Source organism: Myotis daubentonii, chromosome 5 (assembly GCF_963259705.1).
Source record: "Myotis daubentonii chromosome 5, mMyoDau2.1, whole genome shotgun sequence".
Taxonomy (NCBI): Eukaryota; Metazoa; Chordata; class Mammalia; order Chiroptera; family Vespertilionidae; genus Myotis; species Myotis daubentonii.
The window spans coordinates 93,498,904-93,524,396 of NC_081844.1; the positions used below are offsets into that span (position 1 = coordinate 93,498,904).

A 25,493-nucleotide genomic window follows, 5' to 3' on the forward strand; every position below is an offset into this window, starting at 1 on the left:
AACCATTCTTCTGTTGGCAGGCAGACAGGTACAGGCAGACAGCTTGTTTCCAGGTCTCTGCTTCTGAAAACAGTGACAAAGAACATGTATCTTTACCCTTTGTCTCTTCTTTTCTCTTTCATGAATCATTAAGAATCTTGATATTAAAGCCCATTTCTTCCTAACATTTGCCTGGCAGCTGGCACCTCACTGGGATCTGAGGTGTGGTCCTTACGGCTGTCCTTTCGTGCTGGCATTTCCAGCACCTGGACCTCACAGACCAGATTGACTGCCGAAGCCCCTCCTTCCTGCTGGCAGCCTGTGTTTAAAGTTGGAGCCCGTGGGATACACCGCCTATTTCATCTGTACGAGGGCCGGTTCTGTTATGTGGAACAGCTGGGTGAAGAAACTTGGGTTTTGCTGTGGGCTTTTAAAAAAAATTGTTATTTTTACAACTGTCTTAAAACTAGATGTGATCTGAACAAAGGGTTTGTAAAATGTGAATTCAGAGGGGAAGAAAAGGCAGCACAACCAAGGTCCTTTAAATACTGCTTGGTCTGAAGTCCCTGGTGCCCTTAGGGGGTGCGAAATTGGTGATGAAGGATGGTGCAGAGGTGCCTAATTAATATTAATAAACCTTTGTGGTTCTCCTGCCTGTCTGTTGAGAAGAGGGAAGAGCAGGTGAGTGCAGCTGGCTGTCAGCAAAGCCTGACTGGAAAAGGACCTTCGTGAAGATGTCAGCCTGGGCCAGGTTATCCCAGTCATCTTCCAGCTCCTCTGACTCCAGCCAGGCTGTGCTAAAGAGGAAGCCAGTGCCTGGCTCATCCCCTCTCTAAGCCTCACCCCCTTACTTGGAAAACAAAAGGGTTGGACTAGGCCAGTGATGGCGAACCTAGGACACGCATGTCAGAGGTGACACGCGAACTCATTTTTTTGGTTGATTTTTCCTTGTTAAATGGCATTTAAATATGTAAAATAAATATCAAAAATATAAGTCTTTGTTTTACTATGGTTGCATATATCAAAAAATTTCTATATGTGACACGGCACCAGAGTTAAGTTAGGTTTTTCAAAATGCTGACATGCCGAGCTCAAAAGGTTCACCATCACTAGACTAGGCCCTTCTAACTCCTATTCAACCCAGCAGCCATTCATCACCTACTCGCTGTCTGCAAGGCACAGGGCTGGGCATGTGGATGCGCCACTCATGATACCTTCACTACCTGTCTTTCCAGGCTGTTCTCAGTCTATCTTCATCTCACACTCATAGGCAATGAGGGAGAATTATAATCTGTTACTGCTTATGTTACTTGTCTGCTCCCCCATTTCACTCTGTATCCCATGGGACGGGAACAACAGCTTCTTCCTCCCCATCGTAGTCCCAGGTCCCAGGGCATAGCATAGTGTGTGCCACATACTAGGCGCTCAGTGAACATTTCTTGAATACACAAACGATTGAGAGTAAGCAAGTGAGAATGTTTTGAGCCATGAACTGGCTGAAGTCTGGGGTTCCAAGAGTGGGATACATGTCTACAAGAGCAAATCTCTTTTATTTTTTTAAATATATATATTTTTAATATATTTTATTGATTTTTTACAGAGAGGAAGGGAGAGAGATAGAGAGTTAGAAACATCGATAAGAGAGAAACATCGATCAGCTGCCTCCTGCACATCTCCTACTGGGGATGTGCCCGCAACCAAGGCACATGCCCTTGACCGGAATCGAACCTGGGAACTTTCAGTCCGCAGGCCGATGCTCTATCCACTGAGCCAAACCGGTTTCGGCGCAAATCTCTTAAGCTTTATGAAGCCTCGTGCCCTGTCCTGGGATGGCCACCCCAGACTCCAGGAGAATTGAAGTCAGGAGCATGCTCTGCTGTGAGTTCTCCACACTGACTCCTGTCTCCAAGGACAGCGCCAGCTACTTCTCCCCCCACAGGGCTGTTTGGCTGTCATGACATCCTCGTGGTGTTACCATCCCCCTTTCCCAGATAAGGAATCTGAGGCTCAGCAAAGGATGGAACTCGTCCCTGGGTCTCACAGCTAGAGGGTGGCGGTCAGGATTTGAACCCAGGTCCAGGCACACACAATGTCAGGTTTGTTGGTTGGAATTAAATGTGTTTTATAGTTCCTTCGAACTGGTTGGGTTGTTCTACTTCAAAGTTGACTCAGAGGGAAGATTTTTGTAACATTTCCCTTTGATTTTGACTTCTTTTCTTTTATATTCTAGTGTTCCTGCAGTGAGCCCTGAGGGCGCATCTTAAGGGCCAGTATATTAATTTCATCTTTGTGTTCCAAGAGTTCAGAATCTTCTAGGGAATGTTAAATTGGGGGCCGCTCAGTCACAAATGAGCTCGGTCAGCTCCTAGTCCTCCGCTGCCTCCCGCCACCCACCGCCCAGGCCGCTTTCTCCCAGTCAGTGAATGAGCAGAGCTCTCTTCCTGCAGCTGGAAAGAGAGGCTGCGCCTTCAGGTTGGAGACCACTCCCGGTAACAGGAGTTTCGGCCTCTGCCCTTCAGAAGCTATCATTAGGTCCAAAACAGATTCATTCGACTGAAAGGCTTAAAGAGCATCCAGTTGTATCAGCAGGGATTCTTTTAGTTACAAATGACAGAAACCTAACTCCAGCTGACTTAGAAAAGAAAATGTATCAGCTCATGAATTGAAAAGGCGAGAAGTAGACCTTGACTTCAGCCATAGCTGGGTTCAGGTCCCTAAATGATGCCAGCAGGAGCCCCTCTCTCCAACTCTTGGCTCTGTGTTCTGTTCTGTCAATCATTTTAAGACAGGGGACAGTCTACATGGCGGCCCCAGGCAGACCAGACTGATGTCCTCGCATGCTGAGTCTCAGCAGAAAAGAGCTTACCTCGCTCCCAGTGTCTCAGCAAAGATTTACTCCAATTTGCCGGTGCCCATCCTTGAACCCATCTCTGTGGCTGGGGAGATGCAATGCTCTGACCGGCTGAGCCACGCTCCCTTGCTCATCCTCAAGGAAAGCAAGGATCTCCCCCCAAACCTTATAGAAATGAGGGGTGGGAGATTCCCCATGGAAAGTCAGGATGTTATTACTATAAGACTAGGAAGACAGGAATAGGAGAGGGGATACAGAGCAGGCACACAGCCCTACCATTGCTGTGGCCCCCTTATTGACAAGTAAGGCCCAGCAAGAAGACTGGCATTGTTGCATGCGGAGCAGACACTAGAGCCAGGGCTTCAGGCTCCTACTTAGTTCCCTCAATTTTTGGCTTTGATCTGTTTGTTCTCTTTGCTTATATACTGAATAGCATTGACACATTAGCCCTGTACGAACATAATGTGTATGAAGGGCAGATGGGTGTAAATCCAGGCTCCAGCCCTTACCAGCTATTTGACCTGAACAGATTACTGAACTTCTCGCTGCCTTGTCTCCTCTTTGTAATGGAGGCAATGACAGTACCTGCCTCCTAAGAGCATTATGACTATGAAATGACATTAATCCATCCAAAGAGCTTAGAACATTACCTGGCATAATGGGAATCCTTAACAGGTAGTTTCTCTTATCACCGTTGTCATCTTCCACCTTATTTTGCAACTGCTTATCAGGATTCTATAGTTTGGATTTTCGCATTTTTTGAAACTCTCCCTGTTGATGTACATTCACTTTGTACTCCTTTCACTGCTTCAGTGTGTGGTGGGGAACACCCGCGATTGTGCCTTGTTGACCTCATGCTCTGCACCCCTAACTTAACCTGGCCCTGTCCGAGTAGGGACCTTACCAGGCTGTGTGTGACCCAGATGATGGTGGGAGTGCTTGTGCAAAGGGCAGAACGTTCTTCACACAGGTCTTAGTTGTAAGGTGCTTCTTTTATGGGGCCATCTGGGCCAGAAATACTGGGCCAAGAGGGCATCCAGATCGTGTGCTGGAAGGTTCCCCATGTCACTGCTTTGACCCTCTGCTCTATCTGATCCTGCCCAAGGATGGGCACAGGAAGCCACGCTGCGTCTGAGAACCCACAAAGATTTGGATGTCGTGTTGTAGAAACAGGTATATGTTCAGAGAAGAGAGCAGAGGTCCGCTGCCGGTGTACGCGTTGGGCAGGATGCTGCTATCATTATCAGTTGTCCTTCAGCTTTTCTGTGTTTTCTAGGCTTTTACACTGAGCAGTTACCACTTTTATCAAGAAACACACACACATATAAATGTTATTTTAAATAGGTAGTATGTATATTTGAGTCCTAGATCCAAGTCACTTACCTTTCTGGGCTCTGTTTTCTGTGTGGGAAATGGGGTGAGCACTCCCTCTTTCATCCCCCTCCTTGGGGGCTGGTACCGATTCAGAGGAGAGAGAAGGGAGAGTGCTTTGAGAACCATCAGGCACAATGCACCGTGGGGAGGCAGAGGTTATTGTTGTCTGATCATAGCCAAACTGAGCCTCTTTCATGGGGAGCAGTGCCCTAGTTTCCCCTTCTTGGAGACCACATTCTCTGGGCTGATGTCTGAAGGCATTGGCGAGGGATGCTCTGTGTTTACCACACACAAAGGAGCTGGGCGTATGCCACCAGCCAGTGTTGAGGTCTCAATACACAGCGTGCAGACAGGTCTTAAAGGGGACTGCTACGTGGGGGTCACTGTGGTAGGTGGTGGCCTTCTATCCACCATCCCCAGACCTCCTCTATCTGCTGGAGCTGAGGCCTAAAAAGAGCAGGAGAAACGGGGCTTGTGGCAAAGGTGGGTGTCCGGGGCTTTTGCCACAGAAAGGTGGCCAGTGGGCTGGGCTGTGGAACTAAGTTTCCTGCTGGACACTGGAGGGATTCATGTCAGCATGTCACACAAATATTTTTATTTAAACAAAGAGCCTCTACTAAGCTGGGACCAAACTACTGACTAGTGCCGATGGCAAAAGTCAAAATGCCATTTTTTGCCTATTTAGTAATTAAATGGATGCATGGATGGATGGATGGAGAGAAGGGGGAGAAAAAGAAAGGAGACTAAAAGAAGAAAAAAAGGCACACGTCCAGGCTGATCATTCAAGCTGAGCCTTTTAGTTGAGTTCTGGGTAATCTTTAGTTCCAGGATTGGATTAGATTAGAAGTGAATTTAGTCTGTTGTCGCATTGTCTACTTCCCTTATTAAACGGTGCTGTTCCTACGTTACCTACTGGCAGGCTGTGGGGCCCAGCTCTGGGGTTTCAGAGAGCCAGGGCTCTCCACTGGGTAATAGCTCTATTGTGTTTCACCCCTTGGACTCCAGGCAATTTATCACAGCTAACCCCCTCAGCCCGCCCCATGCTGCTTCAATAACACCAGCCTCCTGTGAAATTGGAGGGAAGGCAGGACCTTTTGTAGAAAACGAGATGTCACCTGTTTTTCTTGGCCACAGAGGACCCAGCTGAGTTAAGGGAAAGGGATTTTTTAAGAAAAAAGTGCTTCCGTTTATTTTTGAAGGCTGATAGAGTGAAGTTGGAGAAGGCTCCTGGAGAAGGCTGGCTGAAATGATCAAAGGCATGAGAGAGGCGAGGAAAGGGGAGGCGAGGGGCTGTATGAAGCCTGGATATAAAGAGTCCAGCCAGGTGGAGGAGCATGAGGGGACATGCAAGAATTCCAGAGTCCCAAGGGGAAAGAGCAGGGCTGACTTGTCCATCCAAACCGGAATTAGAGGAGTTCGTTCACACAGCTGCAGCTGAGCTCACCGCCAGAACCCAAGAGTTTAATCCTCTACCCCAGCCTCCCATGGTGCCTCCAGCAGAGAGAATTTGAAACTCATGAACCCTGACCCACTTTTCCTCCCAACATTTCTTTCTGAAAATTGTCAAACATACAGAAAAGTTGAAAGAATTGTTTGCTGAAAGCTCAAGTTCCCACCATTTAGATTCTGCAATTTAAAAAAAAAAAAGAGAGAGACTTAGGAGACACATTAGCTAAAGGCAGAATATGAGCCTTGTCTTGGTGCTGATTTATATAAACCAACTGTAAAAAGACACAAGAAGATCCGGGAAATTTGAACACCAAGTAGGTATTTGATGATATTAAGGGACTCTGGTCATTCTTCTGGGTGTTATAATGATGTTAAAGGCCCACAGAGGCAGGGCCTTCCACCCTGGAACTTACCCTGGGGCTGGTGGAGAGCAGAGGAGAAAATGCGCCCTTTCCTGGTAGAGCCCAGGGAGGGAAAGGGAGAGGCCCAGTTTATTCTTCCAAACTCATACATAAATGGTTTGTCCTCCATTGGGGAGGAGTGTGCGGGAAGGCGGGGGGGGGGGGGGGGGGGGGCGACGCGACGCGGGGGCGGCACAGAGTTACTGACAGGCTGTCCTCCACAGGCGTCATGAGGATGGGCACCACATTCCCATCATGATCGAGGCTGAAACGAGTTAGTGCATGGTCCCAGTGCTGCTCCATCAGCATTGGCTGGCATCGTTTTGGGTCTCGTATTCTTATCCCTGTGGAGTATGTGCGCAGGGATTGGAGGCAGGACTTCGGGATGCCAGTAGGAGACAGTTTTGCAGTGACAAAGGTGTCTCTGGCTGTCACTTGTTCTCTAAAGGCTGGAGAAGGGGATTTGCAGTTAGCCGAACCACAAGCCTGCGTTCTCTTGACAACTGTCCTCTTCCTGTCCCCATGTCTCTCTCTAGCTGCAACAGCAAGCGCTACCTGGAGACGCTTCCCAACACCAGCATCATCATCCCCTTCCACAATGAGGGCTGGTCCTCCCTCCTGCGCACCGTCCACAGCGTGCTGAACCGCTCACCCCCGGAGCTGATCGCCGAGATTGTGCTGGTTGATGACTTCAGTGATCGAGGTAGGGCCATCCACCCAGCTCCTGCCCCCCATGCTCCAACCAGTGACTCACTTGCCACGGGGGTGGCAGGTTTGCCCACCTTCAGCAGCACCAACATAGTCTCCACTTACCAATGCTTGCTGCGACTGGCACGTACACATTATCTTGTTGCGTCCTCGTGGCAACCCATGACGTAGGCTCTGTCCTTATCCCATTGCTACCACTCTAGAAATGCATTAAACTGCAAACAACAGAAAACTTGATAAACAGTAGTTTATCATTTATTTATTTATTCAATCATTCATTTTATAATGAGATTCGGGATTGGTACAGCTGCTCAAGGTTATCATCATCAAAGAACCAACCAGGCTTCTCTTTCCACTTCCTCATCCTCGTAGTCACAAAATGGCTGCGGTGCCTCAGGAAGGAGGAGGAAGAGTGAAGAGGACAAATCTCCTCCTTTCAAGGCTTTGCCTTCTTATTCAGGAGAGACATTTGGCCACAACTCTGGCATTGGGCACCCCTATCTGCCAGGGTGGCTGGGCCATGGGGGTGCTTTGGTTTGGGGTCTCTCTAGTAGAGGCAGGACGGGGAGAAGTGGGTTAGAGAAGGTGTTAAGTGAGTCCCCTACAGCATCTGCCACACCATTTAACAGATGAGAAAACTGAGGCTCAGAGGTTAAGTGACTTACTTTTGGTCACACAGCTCTTAAGTGGTGATGTGACCAAACCATGTCTGTCTGGTCCCAAGCATGTGATCTCAACCACTGGGCCACACTGCCCTGCAGCCAGTAGCCTCAAGCTTATTCTTTGCATCAGAGGTTTCACCAGTTGCAACAAATCACAGGAAATCCTTTCATCCGCTCACCTTCTTGTAGAAGCACTAATACTTAGTGAATGGGGGGGAGGGGTCTAAGAGCTCTCCAGAATAATTAAGCTAACCTCCCTGTCAACCCATTTTCAGTGCTACCCTCTTAATTACATGCCTTTAGCACAGAGGCCTCAGTGGATTGTGTGAGTGTGTGTGAGAGTGTGTGTGCACACACACATACACACACACACACACACACACACCCCTAGACACAAGTATCATAAAGCCTCCCCTAACTCTTGGCCTACACTCATCCTCATGGGACCCTTTACTTTTCCTTCTTAGTGCTTATCACAGGCAGAACCAAATTGCAAATAAGTATACCGTGTAGACATTATGTGGGTAAACATTGCCTGGTTGTATGTCTCCTCTACTAGACTGTACCTTCTAAGAGCAGGGGCCGCCACATTGGCCTTGTTCACTCATCAAACATACACATTTGATGAATGAATGATCATAACTCTTTCCCTCTGTTCCCTTAACACTTGGCCACCATGGTTACAGCAACATCTAGCACCTTCTGTGAGATTTACTTGGGTCCCTGAAGCGAGGTCCGTGAGTGCACTGAAGCCAGTGGTGTGTCTCCTTGTCTGCATAGCCCTGGTCTTCAGCAGATAGTCTGGCAGTAGTTACATCTTTGATCTTGTCCTTTGACTTATCAGGTCTGTGACCTTGACCCAGTCACCTAACCTCTGTGCTTCAGTTCCCTCATCTGTAAAATGGGACCACAACAGTACTTCCCTCTTCAGGGGCTGTGACTGTTCACTGAACTATATGTACAGTGCTTAGGATGGTGCTTGGCACGTAGTGGCCACTAGAAAAAAACAAGCTTGGTATTGTTATTGATATTTATGTCTGGCTGTCGGGGAGGGAGTCGGGGGTAAATGTAGAGATGTGGAGGTGCAGGTACAGATGTGGAGGTGCAGGTACAGATGTGGAGGTGCAGGTACAGTCTTCCGCTCTCTGTGGGTGAGAGGGCTTTGCGAATTATAAAACACTGAACAAAGCTCTGTTGTGTCACCTCCCACCTAAACTGTCTCCTGCTCCGTCACCACTTAGGGGGCCATTTCAAAGCGCCAGGCCCATACATCATCCTATTTATTCTTGGCAACAACCTGTGAGGGAGGCCTTGGGATGGTGAGTCTCCGGCGAGGGAGTGGGGTTGAGGGTCTTGCCCAGAGTCCCACAGCCAGTGAGTGGGACACCCAGGCCTGTGACTCAGAGCCCAGGACCCTTGCTCTGTGCTGTGTGCTGTTGAATTGGCTCCACCTCCTGGTGTTCCTGCAAAGGAGTGTTGTCCGCCATGCTCTGCCTATGGCTTCTCTCAGGGAGTCAGTTTGGCTCGCGATTGGTCTTCCTCCTTTCCTGCCGCCTTCTGTTTTTCCCAGCATCATTGTCTTTGCCAAAGCACCCTGCCTCCTCGTGATGTCCCCAGAGTGGGGCAGCTTCATTTTTGTCGTCTGCCTCCAGTGATGTTTCAGGCTTAATTTGCTCGGGGACCCACTTCTTCATCTTTCTGGTGGTCCCGGGTATCTGTAGAACTCTCCCCCAACACCATACTCCAAATGAGTCAATTTTTCCCTGTCTGCCTTCTTCACTGTTCGGTTTTCACATCTGTACGTGGTCCTTGGGAATACGAGGGTATGGATGTTCTCCACCACGGCCTTGTTCTCCCTCTCTTATGCTTCCGTTTGCCAGTCTCCTCTCCCAGCCTCGCCATCTCCCCGTCTGGGCCAACCACCATAGGCCCAGGGCTTGCAGCCGGACAGTGAAAAGGAAAATAAGCGAGCGCATTGCCCACGTGATTACTGGATTCCATGCAGTCTGCTGCGGCATAAACCGCCTCTGCGCCTTGGGGCGAGCACCGAGCCCTCCCTCAGGCGTGGCTGCCGGCTCCCAGCAGGCTCATTGCAGGTCGTTCCTGAGGACGGTGGCAGCCAGGGTTGCACTCACACGGTGGCAGCCAGGGTTGCACTCACTCGCTGGCTCTGTCGCTCCTTGTGCACCAGACACGGCATGGCTTTCTGTCCCAGAGCACGCCCAGCTCCTTCCTGCCTGGGCATCTTCCCGCGCTGCTCCCTCCACCTGGACATCCTCTTCCCAGCTCTTCCCACGGCTGGCTCCTCGCGCACCATGCGCACCATCTTCAGTCAGGTCCCCCGTCACCACCACTAGTCACTGTGCTGCATGTGTGATCACATGGCTATTTGTTGACCTCTTCGTTGTCAGTCTTCCTCACTAGACCATTTGTGGTCTAGAAGCAGACGAGGACTAACTGTTTGTGAATTAGTGAGTGAAATGAATGAATGAGTGAATGAATGAATGAATGAGGAGGGAAGGAGAGAGGAAGGAACTATATGGCAGCTATAGTCACACACACACAAAACCATCACTAGCCACAGGGTCATTTTCAGCCAGCGAGATAGATGTGGCTGTGGAAGACCCAGCAGTTTCTTCTGTGACTGGTGCTGGCCCACATCTTGTGTCCCTGTCACCTGTTTTCTGAAGCATCAGCTGTCCTGGGGGTGGACCACAGCACTTAACAGGTCCCTCTCTGAGCATCACAAGGCATCAGCCCTCCAAAGGCAGAAGAAACCAAGCGTCAGCTAGTTTAGAAGCAAGCATTTCTCCTTGTTCGATGACAAGAGGATTTCAAGGTCATCTAAGCTACTAGCTGGCACCATGCACCTCAGAGCAGGTGAGGGCCCAGGAATGCCTCAGGGAGCTCTGTGAGGGGAAAGGAGAACCTTACAGGTGCAGGTGGGGTTCAGGTACCTCTCCCGGCATGGTCTGTATTTGGTTTCTGAAAAGCATTCACTAAGAGGAGCTCTGTTGCTTTAAAATGTGTGGAAATCACAGCTGTACCTCAGCCTGCTCATTTTACAAGTGGGAGACCCAAGGCCTGCAGCAGTGGGCAGGCTTAACTGCGAGCCACAGCTAGCTGGTTGCAGAGGAGACAAGACCCCCATCCGCAGGCTCCTAGAACAGCCCTGTCCCTCCTCGCCTCAGCTGGTTACCTGAAACATCTGCAGAAGTGCATCACCCCTCTCCGTCCCCACGGATACTTCTCAATAAATTACTTTTCCATTGTATTAAAGAGCAAACTTCCTGCTAAAAGGAGCTCATTATCCAGCACAGCCAGTCCTGGACTCTAATGGTTTGCACTCCTAATATTCCAATTTCCTGAATGTTATCCTCAGGGATGAAAATAACATGACCCTCCCCCTCACCCCCATAAAATCGTTCTTGAGAAAGAATAGATAAATCTTATAAGAGTGACATTTCTGCAAGTGCATCTGTTTCTCCAGAGAGCAAAAATATTAACCCAGTGTGGTGCCATCCCCACACCCAATAAGGTAGAGAGGAGACCAGATACTGTCCCATTCCACCGATGACAACGAAGACCAGCGCCCCTGATTGTTGCCCCATGTTCTCAACGAATCACGCATAGAACCCAGAGGGGAACTCTTAACCTCCCTCTCCTCTGTCCTGCACACCGGCTGTCAGAGTTTGCAACCTGCATTTTTCAGAAAAGCAATCATTATTCTTGTTTCAAGAAGCAATTCTCAAGGCAGCTTTGGAAGAAAACTTACTCAGCAGTGATTGTCTTGAAAATGAGATTTGGGAGAAACAATTTCAGAATTACGGAGAGGCTTGTCTCAAGTATGGCAAATATGGGCCATCGCAAAAGACATTTCTCCAGGCCCGGTGAGCAGTGGCAGTTCTCAGAGTTGAAATTCATAGACACTAACTTCAGGCTGGATTGGTGCTGCCTAGCAGAAGGCATTTTCCTCTGAAATGAGTCTCCTCCCGGATCCTCAGGGCAACTAATTGAAATTCAGCTAAGGGTCGAGACCTTGGGTAGGAGACAGAATTGGAGCGGAGGAGTTCTTGAAAGAAGATCCAGAGCTCTGTGCAGGCAGCACTGGGGACTAGCGTGGAGGCCACCGCTGACACCGGAAGAGCCCTGGCCGTGCTTACAAATAGGGCACAGCAGACCCAGGGCCTCCAGAAGCTCTTCAAACGTGTGGGCGTTGCTTGAGGACTCGGAGGACATGGGGGTGTTTCTGCACTTGGGAGAGAGTGAGGGTGTAGGGTAGCGGACCTGCCTCCAGGTTGCAGTGCCCAGATAGGAGATTTTTGTTAGGCAACACAAGAAAGCCTTTTGTTCATTTGTTTCTTTCTGTTCCTCTTCTTCCCCTCCCCACTTTTGAACAGAGATGGTTTTCTAGAAAAATTGGATATGTCGTCACGGGAAGGGTCATTGTCTTCGGATGAGCTACAGGCTGCCTGGGATGATGAGGAACAGAAATGAAAGGCTGTGGTATAACAAGCTCACTGACAGCATTTTCCCCAACTCCACTTTCTACCAACAAATAAACAAGCAAAAATGCACCCAGGGACGAGCTCCTACAAGGAACTTCTTAAGCAGTTACTTGCAGAGCTCCTGGGAGAGTGTTGGCACACAGTAAATGCTCAATAAGTATTTGCATTTCAACAGCCACGCTTCACCTGCTCCGTAAGCATCCATTCCTCTGTTCTTGTCGTCTCTCTTACAACCTCCGTTTGCTTCCAGTGTGACCCCTGCTGTTGGGTGGCCACTCCCCACGCTCGTTTTATTGCTTGGGTTCTTTCAACTTAAGGTTGCTTGTTTTTCTCTACATTTGTCCTGATTTCATTCATAGCCATGCATTCAACAAAACTCATGAAGTGATTCTGCTGGACACGGCACTAGGTGCCGGGGGTACAGCGGGAATAAAATAGACTTCCCTTCAAAGGCTCACACCCAGTAGGGCAGGCAGACACGGTAAGGCGCAGTCGTAAGGCCACGGTATACGTGCCAATCGGTGGAGGTCCAGGTGCTGTGGGGCACAGGGACAACTTCCCAGAGAAAATTTCAGCTGAACTCAATCCTACATGATAAGTAGACTTCCTTCTTGGAGTAGGGGAGTGAGAAGAATGTTCCTGGCAGAGGGAACAGCCAGGAGTGCAGGCCAGGAACCAAGGAGAAAATATTAACATGTAGGCTTCCCCTCCACACACACACACACAATGTTTGTATGTTTGTTAGACTATTTTTAGAGCGATTTTACCCCTCCACACTCTATGCACACATAGGCTCGCCCACACTGTCCCCTCCCTCATCAACGTCCTTTCCCTGCGCTAGAGTGGTACATTTGTTACAACCGGTGAACCTATGTTGACAAAAAATCCATAGTTTATATTAGGATTTACTCTTGGTGTTGTACATTTTAGGGTTTGGACAAATGTATACTGACGTATAGCCATCGTTATAGTATCATACAAAATTGTTTCACTGCCCTAAAAATCCTCCATGCTTTGTCTACTCACCCCTCCCTCCCGCATAACCCCTGGCAACCATTCAGCTTTGTACTGTCTCCATAGTGTTGTCTTTTCCAGAATGCCTAATATAATTGGAATCATACAGTATGCAGCCTTTTCAGACTGGCTTCCCTAACCTAGGAATATTCATTCAAGGTTCCCTCTTGTCTTTTTACGTCTTGTAGCTCATTTCCCTTCAGCACTGAATAATATTGCATTGTCTAGATGTTGCCACAGTTTATCTAACCACGCTTCTACCGAAGGACATCTTGGTGGCTTCTAAGTTTTGGCAGTTAAGAGAAGCTGCTATAAATATCTGTGTGCAGGTTTTTGTGTGCACATAAGTTTTCAGGTCACTAAGACCTGTATCCAAGTTGTGCAATTGCTGGATAAGAGTATGTTTAGTTGTGTAAGAAACTGTCACTCTGTCTCCCATCAGCAATGAACAAGAGCTCTTGGTGCTCCACACCCTCCCCAGCATTTGGTGTTGTCAGTATTTTGGATTTTTGCCATTCTAATAGGTGTGTAGTGGTAGCTCATCGTTGTTTTAATTTGCAGTTCTCTAATGACATTTGCTACTGAACATTTTTTTCACATGCTTATCTGCCATTTGTATCTTTTCTTTGGTTCCCAGTGTCTTTTTATTTCCATTTTCTTTTTCGTACACTCCTAATCTCCCTCTAGTTTCACCCCACCTGAGGTGACTGATGTTAACAGTCTGGTGTGTACAATTCTAGATCATCTGCATAGTAATACTAACATGTAACCCCATGTAACAAGAGCTAAGACTTACTGAGCATTTACTGTGTGCTTAGTGCATTCTCTCATCCATTGCCATAGCACAACCACAAGTTCTATCATTCCCAGCATGAATACCACTTTTTCCTACTTAAAAAAGGTAGTAATATCTTCATCCCCATTTACAGATGAGGAAACTGAGATATAGAGAGGTTATGTGGCTAATGTGTGCTTAGCTCAAAGAGGCAGAGCCCTGATTTAAAACCATGCATTCTGATCTTACAATCTTAACCCATAATATTTACATGCTAGTTCCCCCTTTATTGGGATTGTCCTGTACACATTGTTTGTTTGTTTGTTTGTTTTATTGCTAATGTATCACAGGCATCTCTCGGGTCGATAGACAGAGAGCTAACTCGTCTGTTTTTTAATAGATAATATTTCATAATGGGAATCTACATTTAGTCCCTTTACATTGCAATTTGCGTAGTAGACATCCAGCCATATGTGTAACCTTTATAGCCTGGTTTCTTTCATTTAACTTTCTCCAATCATTTCCCCTTGTCATTATACAGTGACTATTGCATCTCGCTTCCTCTGAGCATTACAGTGAAATAGAAATAGGAGTCCGATAACCCAGAATATAAGCTGTGTTGTTAGGCTGATCCAAAGAACACTACATGGGTCTGTTCTTCCCACCTCCTCCTGAACAAATTGACCCGGGAGAGGTGTACCAGCTGAGGGCGGAGCCTGCGCAGTGAGCACATCACAGGGAGGAGAGGATAAAGCAGGTCGTGCCGGGAGAATGACAGCTCACACTTCGCCTGCCTCGCATCTCCTCCCCCTGCCGCCCCAGAAGTGAAACATTGTTCCCTCTACGAAAAGGGAAGCTGGTCCATCTTACAGATGACAAAACTGAGGCTCAGAGAGGTTGGTGCTCGGTGGCTTAAACTGCTTCCCTGCATTAGTCTCCTCCTGGTTAGTAATCCCACTTGACGGGAGGGATTGAGCTGCCCACGATGGGTTCCGTTTTTTAAGAATCCCACATCTTCAGGATCAGTCTCTAGGGTGTCTTCCCTCTAAGAAAATCCGCAGGCTCTCGAGTCCCTTCCCTTCTCCTTTAATATCTCTGACATCCTCACACTTCCCTCTCAGACTCCAAGGAGAGAACTGCTAAGAAGATTTAACCGTTACAGAATATCAATTAGTTTATAATGAGGGGGATCTATAAACCTTTTGGTGGAGAGCTGGCAGGAGCACAGGAGGCAGGAGTCAATATGTTTATAGGATATTTTGTGCATCTTTTAAAAAACTCAGGATTTTGTGAATCAAGAGCCGTATAAATGATTTACTGGGATAGCAAAATAAAAAATCAAACAAATCACTCAGATTGCACCTGAAGCATCAAAAGCTCTGATATTTGGGAAAGAATCGTTTCTGTGGTGGAAAATAGCTGTTATATTTTCAGAAAGGTGACGCTTCTACCGAGGCAGGTGAGCCTTCTACATTTTAAAAACTTGGTGCAGAAAAACGGTGCTAAATTGCTAATACTCTGCTGGTTTTCTTGTGAGGATTGCAGTCTAACCTTTCCTGCTGTGTTATTGTTCTCTTAAAACCATAATGGGAGGAAGCAAAACCCAGTGGAGCAGGTTATCGGAGCGCCTTGGAATACGGTCCCCAGCGAGAGGGTCACAGAGCTGCCCCCTCCCGTCATAGTCGAAAGCTCCTCTCTCTGCCAGCTGAGGGCTGGCGGAGTGAATTATTATTTCACTCAGGGTCTGGAGGGAGGTGGGTTAGAGGCTGACGTAAAAGTAAGATCTAGTCCAAGCCGACCAAGTCCCTTTCCCGTCATTCACGTTTAGCTCGATGGCTGGAAGGCTGATATTCTCTGCATCACCGAGGGGAATAGAAATGGCAGCGATGATAATAATAATGATGCTACCTAAGGCCTATGTGGCACTTGCTGTGTGCCAGGCACTGTGGTAAGCACTTTAAACATATATCTAATTTTATGGCAAGCCTCTGGTAGCCGAAATGCACCTCTTCTCCAGGCCCCACTGCCTAAATAAAACAACTTTTAGGTAAAAACTACAAAACTTTTCGCTAAAGATATGAAATGCTCAGCCATGACCTTTGATACACACCCATATGCCTAACAGGTGTGTTCTGATGCTTTCATTCACCCTGAATATTAGCCAGATCCTCTCCATACTGTTGGTTCTAGGAGCTTAGTGAAGCGCGTTGGCCCAAAAGTGGGCATTACCTCTACCCTGCTGCCCAGCACCCGGCCCGCGGGCAGCTGCAAAATGGACCGACTGCACGGAGATACTTCAGGGCATCTTCCCGGTTCTCTGATGGGCCCTGGAAGGCTCAGTCACGTCTTTATGAGGCAGCCAGATCCCAGAGCCAGTTCTGGTTTGATTTGAATCCAGAGACACCTTCAGATCTGTAAACACCGGAGGCTTAAAATGTTACCGGTTTTCATAGCCAGAACAGACCATGCGTGACAAAGCCCTGAAAACAGGAAGGCCAAATCCACACGTTTCTCCATCACCCATTGATTCCAAAAATCAAAAGGAGGAAATTGCAGCAGTCAGGAGATATAGTATTCTTGAGCATTGAAGGTTTAATTTCTCTTTTCTCTTTTTTTATTCTCTTGACTGTCCCAAATAGAAGAATCTCATGAAAATGTCCTTTTGGCATCATTCTGTAGAACAAAGAAACCAACCCTCGTGGAGACCATAGTAACATCCTTTCCTCTTGTGTGATGTAGGGACATTGCTTCCTATCAAGTATTAGCATGCAAACTGCCCTTCCCATCATTGGGATTCTTGTGTATAATCAACTTCTTCTCCTGAAAGACCAAAATACTCATTCCTCCCAGAATAATAAAAAAAAGAAATTTAATTTTCTGTGCTTCATGAATGCAGACCTCTTCAGAGATGCCCACATTACTTATGATCAACCAGGAACCTCAGATAGCCAATACCTCCCCCACCTCCTGTTTGCCCGCCGCTCCTGCGCCTGGTAATGGATGGGTTTATTGGGCATTGCTAATAATCTGCAGGGAGGGTGGAAACAGGTGGAATTACAAGGCTATGTTTTCTGCCCACCCTTTCTCAGAACCTGTTAGTTGTTTTTTTCTGTACACTATCAAAATATATGGTCTAGAATATTCTAAATAATAACTGCACGCCAGGCTTTGTTAATGGAAAACTCAAACTTACAATAACCTTCCCAGAACCTCTCCACAGCCGGAAGGATTGTTTTAACCCGGCGGGAGGAAAGCCCAGCTCTGACCTTTCCCAGAAAGCACGGCCCCGCTGCCACAGGCCAGAGGAAGTGGTACTTCAACTCATGAGTGGATGAAAATGACCATAAATAGACCCTCTTCCCGAGCAGAGGTGACTAAATATCCTCCTTGGAGATGCAGGCTGCCTCCTTCCAATTTTCAGGCTGAGGACCAACAGGGATGTAATCAGTTGGGTGAACGGCTCCTCACCTGTCACCTGTTCCTTGTGATCCTGGGGGAACCGCCCATCAGTAATACCACCCGGCCCTGAGCGGGCTCCAGCCGTCCGGCCAGTGGTATCCCATCCTCCTGCCATGGTGATCCATCCATCCAGGGGGCCGACCTGTGGTGCCTGCGAACCGGACCTAAATCCGGGTGTACTTCAGGCCTGTTCACCCCTGTCCTTTCCCCATCCCATGAACCAACACCTTCCCGACTTACGTAAACTCGCTGGGTTGGGTTTCCGTCACTCCGGCTTGGTCAGAGTTCAGTAAAGGGTGGTTACTATTACTGTTAACTGCAACGGGAGGATGAGCGCTGAGCTACCATCTACCTCAATGTCTTGTTAAGGGATGAGATGAAATTGGGAATGTGAAAGCCTCATGAGGTAAAACGTGCAGTAGGACAACCCTGGCTGGTGGCTCAGTTGGTTAGTGTCATCCCATGCACCAAGAGGTCACCAGTTCGATTCCTGGTCAGGAAACATGCTTGGGTTGTGGGCTTGATCCCCAGCAGGAGGCGTGCAGGAGGCAGCCAATCGATGTTTCTCTCTCTCTCTCTCTCTCTCTCTCTCTCTCCCTCCCTCTCTCTCCCTTCCCCCCTCCCTTCCTTTGATGCACAGACTTGGCAAACATTGGGTTATAGAAACCACAGGCCACATATCACAAATCCGTGTTTTGTGATACAGTTGGATGGACGGTGATTTCTTTATCTGTATATGCCCTGCATTACCTTAGTGCAGTGATGGCAAACCTATGACACGCGAACTCATTTTTTTGGTTGATTTTTCTTTGTTAAATGGCATTTAAATATATAAAATAAATATCAAAAATATAAGTCTTTGTTTTACTATGGTTGCAAATATCAAAAAATTTCTATATGTGACACAGCACCAGAGTTAAGTTAGGGTTTTTCAAAATGCTGACACGCCGAGCTCAAAAGGTTCGCCATCACTGCCTTAGTGCAAGCACAAGGCCCTGTGGAAGGGCGTGAGTTAGGATGCCTTCAGCCGCAACCCGACCCCTGTTTCCAGAATGCCTTGTCATAAACACTGGCCTGCTGTAACCAGCCTGTGTGGATTTATGGTCCACATTTAATTTCAACTGCTGTTCATTAATCCTGATGATCTCACTTAAATTATTGAACAGTCATATTCCAGTTTCGAGGGCACTAATTATATCCTTGAGGCTGTTACTATGTGGGAGAGCACAGACACTGGGCCGGCAGACACTGCTTTCTCCCCACTCATCAGGATTTTATCCTCTTTCAGGAACTTCTTTAGTTGCTGAGTGTGTGTTTCGTATGACAAGCTCTCAGAGCTGAGGACTTAATGAAATAACCGGAACAGGGGTTCTCGGATTTTGGTGTGCGTAAGAATCACCTGGAAAGTATGTTTAACATGCAGGCTCCCAGGCCCTGTGCCAGTCACAGTCCGGGTCCTCAGTTGGGGTGGAGCCCAGGAATCTGCATGATGCCCAGCTCTCCATTTTGTTTTGTTTTGTTAATCCTCACCCTAGGATGTTTTTCCATTGATTTTTAGAGAGAGTGGAAGGGAGGGGGAGAGGCAGAGAGAGAAACGTCAATGTGAGAGAGACACATCAATTGGTTACCCACCCGCACAGGCCCTGACCAGGGCCAGGATGGAGCCTGCAACCGAGGTACATGCCATTGACGGGAATTGAACCTGGGACCCTTCAGTCCTCGGGCCGACACTCTATCCACTGAGCCAAACCGGCAAGCACTCTGAGAATTTGATGCAAGTGGTCCTGGGAGCCCCACAGGGAAACTGAAGCCGGAGAGGGCAAAGGTCTCGCTCAGAGTCCCACAGCTGAGCCACAACCTACAGCTCTGCCCAGTTGTAAGGATCAAATGAGATAATAGATGAAGAGCACTTTGGAAAGTACTATAAATATGAGGAGGCACTATTATTTTTGAGCCGGAACGTCCTTGTGACAGAAATGGCCTGGTACTTTCTCTCTAAATTACCATAATCACCTGTTTGAGGCCGCGTCCAAGCCCATAACTCTAAATTCACCAGGCATGGAATAAATTCATTCTGAAATGTCCAATAGAAAAAATTTTTTTATATGAGAATGTGCTTGGGCCCCTGCCTTTTCTGTTACTGATCCTTCCTCATCTGGGGTAGGCCAATATCTCCTCCAACCTGGACCACCTGATTTCAAAGGCCTGCTCTTCAGCACGCAGATTTCTGGGGACATTTAAAACACATCTGTGAACATTTTTGCCCCCAAAGCGCTTCCTCCACATGAGCCCATTTCTAACCACTTTCATGGCTTTGGAAATAGAAAAAGCTCAAATCAGGGCACCCGGGTATTGGTTCTTCCAGCTCATTGTGCTCACCTGCTTATGTTTGCTGCCAAGTTTCCCATGAGGCGAGATCGGCAGTTCTGGCGGCCACCTCGGGGTGCCGGGGCCACATCTGCTCTGTGCCACATCTGTCCTGCTATGTCACGATCAACCAGGCAGCTCTAAGGAGAGCGATTCCTGGTAGCGAATTAAAACCCTCCTCCTTGCCACGTCCATCAATGGATGTCTGTCTGCCCTGATCTTCCCATGACTCCCTCCAGGTTTCAGAAGACTCTGTTTGTATCCCCACCCCCAAGTTCCTTCCACGGCAAAATAAATTTCTAAAAAATGTGGTAGAGTAAGTTCGAGAACAGACACTCAGGTTCTATTCACATGTCAGCTTTTATTTTTAAATATTTCTTCCACACTCCCACGGATCCTATCCCTTAGAGCTCTCCACGTGCAAAAGCTCAGGTTCAGGCGCTTGCAAGCTACCCACACAAAAAGTCTATTTTTAAAAATGGAAGAAATCGAGGCTTTCCACTGTGTTCCGGCAGCACGACTTCAGAGCTCGGGGCTTTCTGCACTGTTTCCAGGAATCTCCCCCAGCCCGCACATTTTAGGGATGGGAAAAGGAGAGACCCATCAGGCACTGTAGTCATATGGCCGGCTGAGGACAAAGCCCTACCCCCATCCAGGGAGCACCCGTGGCTGGCCAGGTGCCTCCAGAAGTCAGATACACAGGCATGCAGTCATATCCCAGTCCAGGCTGTCCCCATGGGGTATACGGCTGCTGGCAGGACCACCCATGGTGCCCAAAGGGCAAGACTGCAGCAGCAGGTTGAGATACCGGTTATGTCCTTTTTTATCAACCTTGGCTGACTTAATATGTGAGCCAAAGTTCATCGGTGAATAAATCCCCCAACTAATGCAGTCAGATATCCACCCTATCCTAACATTTAGCTAATCACGAACTCAACAGGACTGAACATTTTTAGTCATCTAACAAAGACATTTCCTCTCTTGACAGTTTCTTTGGATGTTCGCCAATGTCTACAACCAACTTCATTACTGCTTTGGCAGTACCAGAAACCAAATTTTATGACCACCAATTCCTCTGTAGATCCTACTGTTTTTATAATAGCATAAAATTAAGCATGTGCAAATTATTATTTTTTTTAAACCTAAATGTAAAACTTAAACCTGAAGTTGTCTGGGCTTTGAGTTCTTGGCTTCTGAGAACCCCAGCTTTAGAGTCAGAAGGTAGAGTGACATTGAACTGGTACAAAAACCTCTCTGTGCCTCAGTGAGTAAAACTGGGCTACTGCCTTAAAGAGTTGTGCAGCTTAACGGAGACATTCCTCATAGAGGGCTTAGAAGAGTGGCTGGTTCAGAGTAACCATGGCTTAACCCGATGCCATAACATTCCTTGATATGACACTCTCTGTTCCTCTCTCCTCTTTCCCATTTCCCCTCCTTCCACCTCCTTTGTAGCTATGCCTTAGAGACCCCAAAACTTAAACTATCTTTATTAATAACTTATAAAAACAATAATAAATGCCACCATTTATTAACACTTACTCTGTGCCAGGAATTCTTAATTGAGCTCCCTGAATCCTATGAGATTGGCATTATTGTCCTGATATTACAGATGAGGAAGCAGAATTAGAAAGATCCAGTTCACACATCAAACAAGCGGCAGAGTCAGGATCCAAGCTCAAGTTTATTTGGCTCCAGAGTAATATACTATTTATTATGTATTACTTCCTCTGTGATGCAAGGAATAGTGTGTAAGGATTTAAGGCTTTTTATTTTCCACAGTTTTTTCTCAAAGATCTATTCACTGCTGGCTCTTTGGCTTTGAAAATCGGGGGCTAGGTTGAGCTGGAATGCAGTATCCACTTATTAGGACAATGAATGAAAAACTGGGTCTTTTTCTGCCAGAATTCCCACAGTTGATTTGCTGAGGATTTTTTTTCTCCCTCTACAGCAGAGTGTGATTTTCTGTGCCTTCAACCTTCATGCCACTGGAAATTTTTAAATTATTCAAGACATTGAAGGTTTATTATCCGCTGGAAGGCTGTAATGTAATTGCAAGGTGTCATTTAAAGAGCTGTCTGTCTATGAGCCACCACCTTGTTCTGAATACCTGCTCCTGCATAGAGCGAGAAGATGTATATTTATCCACCACTGGTGGTTTATAACTGCCTTAGATCAATCCTATCCTTCTTCCTCCACGGCCCAGGCCCCAAAATAAATGTCTGGTGATGCGCGGAGCGTTGAAATCATTTGTGTATCACCGGTCGTTTATTTCTCTACTGTCATTTGCATCATGATGGACAGCCGTGTGTTTGGGGGATATCATTTTCATTACAGTCTTTGATCCCATTGTCTGCGTGCAGTACCGACTTGGATATTAATCACCCCAATTAGAGAATGCCCTTTCAAATATTTTATCACCCCCACGTCGTGCTATTAACACCATGTTCATCATAAAGATATAAATGTCTGCTCTTGTTTTCTTCTTCCTTCTGACACCTGTCTCGATATAGAGAGGGATCCTTTCCCAGTGTTTATCTTCAGTGACAAGAGAAAGTATCTTTCTGAAGGGGCTTGGGGAAGACACATTATCTTTTCCTTCCTAAATGCCTCATCAATTCGATAGCACTCTGGAGTAAAAAGTTAATTGAGCAACTTTTTCCAGGTATTGGGATGAGAACAAGTCGGCCAGTGTTGGTTCCAGCCCTGCCAGGAAATAGCTTTGTGACCTTGAGCAAATTACATCCTCCTTTGGGCTTCAGTGTCTGCATCTGCAAAGTATGGATGGCTTCTGAAACCCCATCAGGCTCACCTCCTAGAACTTAGGATGGCTTTTCTCACCTCTTCCCCAGAGTTTCAAGTTTAGAATGCGATGCATAGTAGTTGTCCTAATGACTATCAGTTATTCGATCTGGCACGGCTCTCGAGAACAACTGAGGTCTGGAAAAGTATCACCCTTGCACAAATGTCCTATTGCCTCCTCCGTTTTCAGAAGCCCAGGTTTGCTACTTATACTTTTATTTTCTCAATCTTCTCCTTTATTGCATTATTCTTAGATATTTTTTTTACTTCTTGTCACCTGCATTGTGTCTGTCCCTATGAGCCTTTTTCCCCTTCTAATTTGCTACTTCAAATCAGCTTTAAAATAATAAATCCAGTATTAAAGTTATTCATATAGAGGTTGTTTTATCTAAAATTGGGGTTGTCCATTTTCGATAAATAAATAATCAAGGAGGGCTTCCTAGAGGAAGTATTGCCTAATGAAGGATGTTGCCTGGGCTAAGGGACTAGCCTAGGCCAGTGGTCGGCAAACTGCGGCTCAGCAAACCATGGCTCGTGAGCCACATGTGGCTCTTTGGCCCCTTGAGTATGGCTCTTCCAGAAAATACCGGCTCTTCCACAAAATACCAACTTCTGCACATGGGCCACGAAGTTTCAATCGCAGTACGTTGCGCGCCCGCACGTGGTATTTTGTGAGCCACGGTTTGCCGACCACGGGCCTAGGCAAAAGCAGAGAGGCAGGGTGGTTTATCAGATAGAATGATAGTAGACTAACCTCTGGCTTCTCTACTGAGCTGGGAGCTCAATATTTCCCAGTCCCTAAGGGGGCATAATTTGACAAGGGATTCCAAGTAGGAAATTCATTCTAGGAGAATGTAGTTTAAATTCTGCAATATCAGAATTTCTAGACATTTAAGAAATTCCAGTATGTGAATGTGTATGGGTCAGTGGGAACAGAATATTTGAAATCCATGCTGGTGCAAAAAATGCAGGATCTCTGATCACCATGATTATCAATTACATAAACCACAGTCCCTCCCAAGTCTCTAGAGCTGCTCTGTCTAATACAGTAGCCACTAACCACATGTGGCTATTTAAGCTTAAATTAAAATTCAGTACAATTAAAAATTCAGTTCCTCAGGTGCCCCAGTTGCATTTCATGTGTTCAGTAGTCTCATGTGACTAGTGGCTACCACATAGGAAAGCATGGGAAATTCTAGGGGATAGGCGACTCCAGAGGGCCAGTGAATCTTGTGAAACAGCAGTTAGCATTCAGTCCCACAGAGCTGGAGGTGGGAGAAGGGAGTCTGGGGGTGGCATTTGAGATAAAATGTTAGCATTTGTCCTGTTCTTTATCCTAGCTAGGTGCTGATGCAGAATCCTGGGCCCACAGTCCATAACTCGAAAGTCCATCGTAACCATGCAGGGAAATAAACATATTCTTACTCTGCTGTTGGGAGTATAAGTTGGCAGTGTTATCAAAACTCCTTTAAAATATCCTTTAATCTAGCGATTCCATCTCTGGACATTTTTCTAAGGAAACAATCGAAGATGAAAAATAGATGTACGTGCATGGATGTTCGCTGTAGTGTTGTTTATAATAGCAAAAACCAAGGAAGTAGCCTGGCCAGTGGGTTGAGTGTCAATCAATGAACCAGAAGGTCACAGTTTGACTCCAGATCAGAACACATGCCCAGATTGCGGGCTCGACCCCCGGGGTGCAGCCAATCAGTGCTTCTCTCTCACCATTGATGTTTGTATCTCTCTCTCCCTCTCCCTTCCTTTCTGAAACAATAAAAATATATTTTTAAAAAACTAAAAACAAGGAAGTAAGCAGTAGTGTGCTCTGAAAGTTAACAGTGATCTGGGGTGAAGGCAAGGAGCCCTCATGTGTAGTATTTGCTGATTCCTGTGGTGTAAAAACTCCCTCCATGGCTGGTTTGAAACTACCAATGTAATACAGACTTGGGAAGAGATGCTTACAGTTGCCTCTCCTGAGCCTGGACAAGCCACTCCAGCACACCAACAGCAAATGGTCTGTCAGGGGACGTTAACTACATCAGGTAGACGATGCTGTGATGCCGTTGAAGCCAGTGGTTCATTGAAGCCATTGAGTGTGCATGAGAATCACCAAAAGGCTTGGGCCCCACCTCGGCGTTTCTGATCCACCAGGTCAAGGTCTGACCAAGAATTGGTATTACTAGCAAGTTCCTGAGGAGGACTGATCCCATTTGCCCTGAGTCACTACTTGGAGTACTACTGTCATAGGAGAAAATTTGATATGACATCATTGTTACCAAAAAGATCTATTTTGTGCATAAAGTAGTGTGCATTGTGTGTATGCATAGTAATAACAGTAAGAATTATAACAATAGCTGCATTTATTAAGTCCTTATAATGTGGTCAACACTGCTAGGCATTTAACATCATTCTCTTACTTAATCCTCACAACTGTTCTCTGAAGAAAGTAATGTTAATATTGTCCTCATTTCTCGTACAAGGAAACTGAGACTTGGAGAAGTGAGGTGTGTCCCCTGGGGTCACACACCTGGTAAGGTGCTCACCTGTGCCTCACCTGTGGCAGCACAACACTGAACACAACCCAGTACCTGTGATTATTTCTACATGATGGATCATAGGAGACGTCTATGCTTTTCTAAGCGCTTCTATGTGTTTTCCAAATTCTCTACAGTGCAATATTTTTGTCATCAGAAAAAATATACAGCGTAGTAAACAGAAATAAGAAAGGCCACTGTACCCCTGGTTCACTGTGCGCACACCTTGCCCTGATAGCCTTTGGGCGGGAGGCCCCCATCCGCCTGTCATCCACATTCCAGCGGGGCTCTGCTCAGCCACCAGCACTTGGTTACCGCTTGAGAGTTTACAGAGCTCTCACTTCAGGCAACTTGCCTGCCCCTCACCCCAATCCTATGGGTTAGGTCACCTGACTGTTCCTGTGTATAGATGAGGCAGCTGAGACTTAATAAGTGAAATGACTTGTCCAAGGTTACACACCTAAATAGAGTGGTTCCCTTCCATTAAGACTCGTTTACTTTCTGGCTCCTTCTCCTAATTCACTGTGTAATCCAGAAGGTACCGTTTATTGACCGCTTACTTGATGCCAGGCATTTTACTTACAGGACTGTACTAACTTTACAACAACCCTGA

General features: G+C 46.9%; 1 protein-coding gene across 3 annotated transcripts in view; it reads left to right on the forward strand.

Annotated features, from left to right (window-relative positions):
• The window catches only part of GALNT10 (polypeptide N-acetylgalactosaminyltransferase 10), a 171,314-nt gene that overhangs the window by 93,722 nt on the left and 52,099 nt on the right, over positions 1-25,493 (forward strand). For all 3 annotated transcript variants that reach the window (XM_059698999.1, XM_059698997.1, XM_059698998.1), the window contains exon 4: positions 6,591-6,757. In XM_059698999.1, coding sequence (XP_059554982.1) covers positions 6,591-6,757 — 167 coding nt within the window. The remainder of the gene's footprint in view (positions 1-6,590; positions 6,758-25,493) is intronic.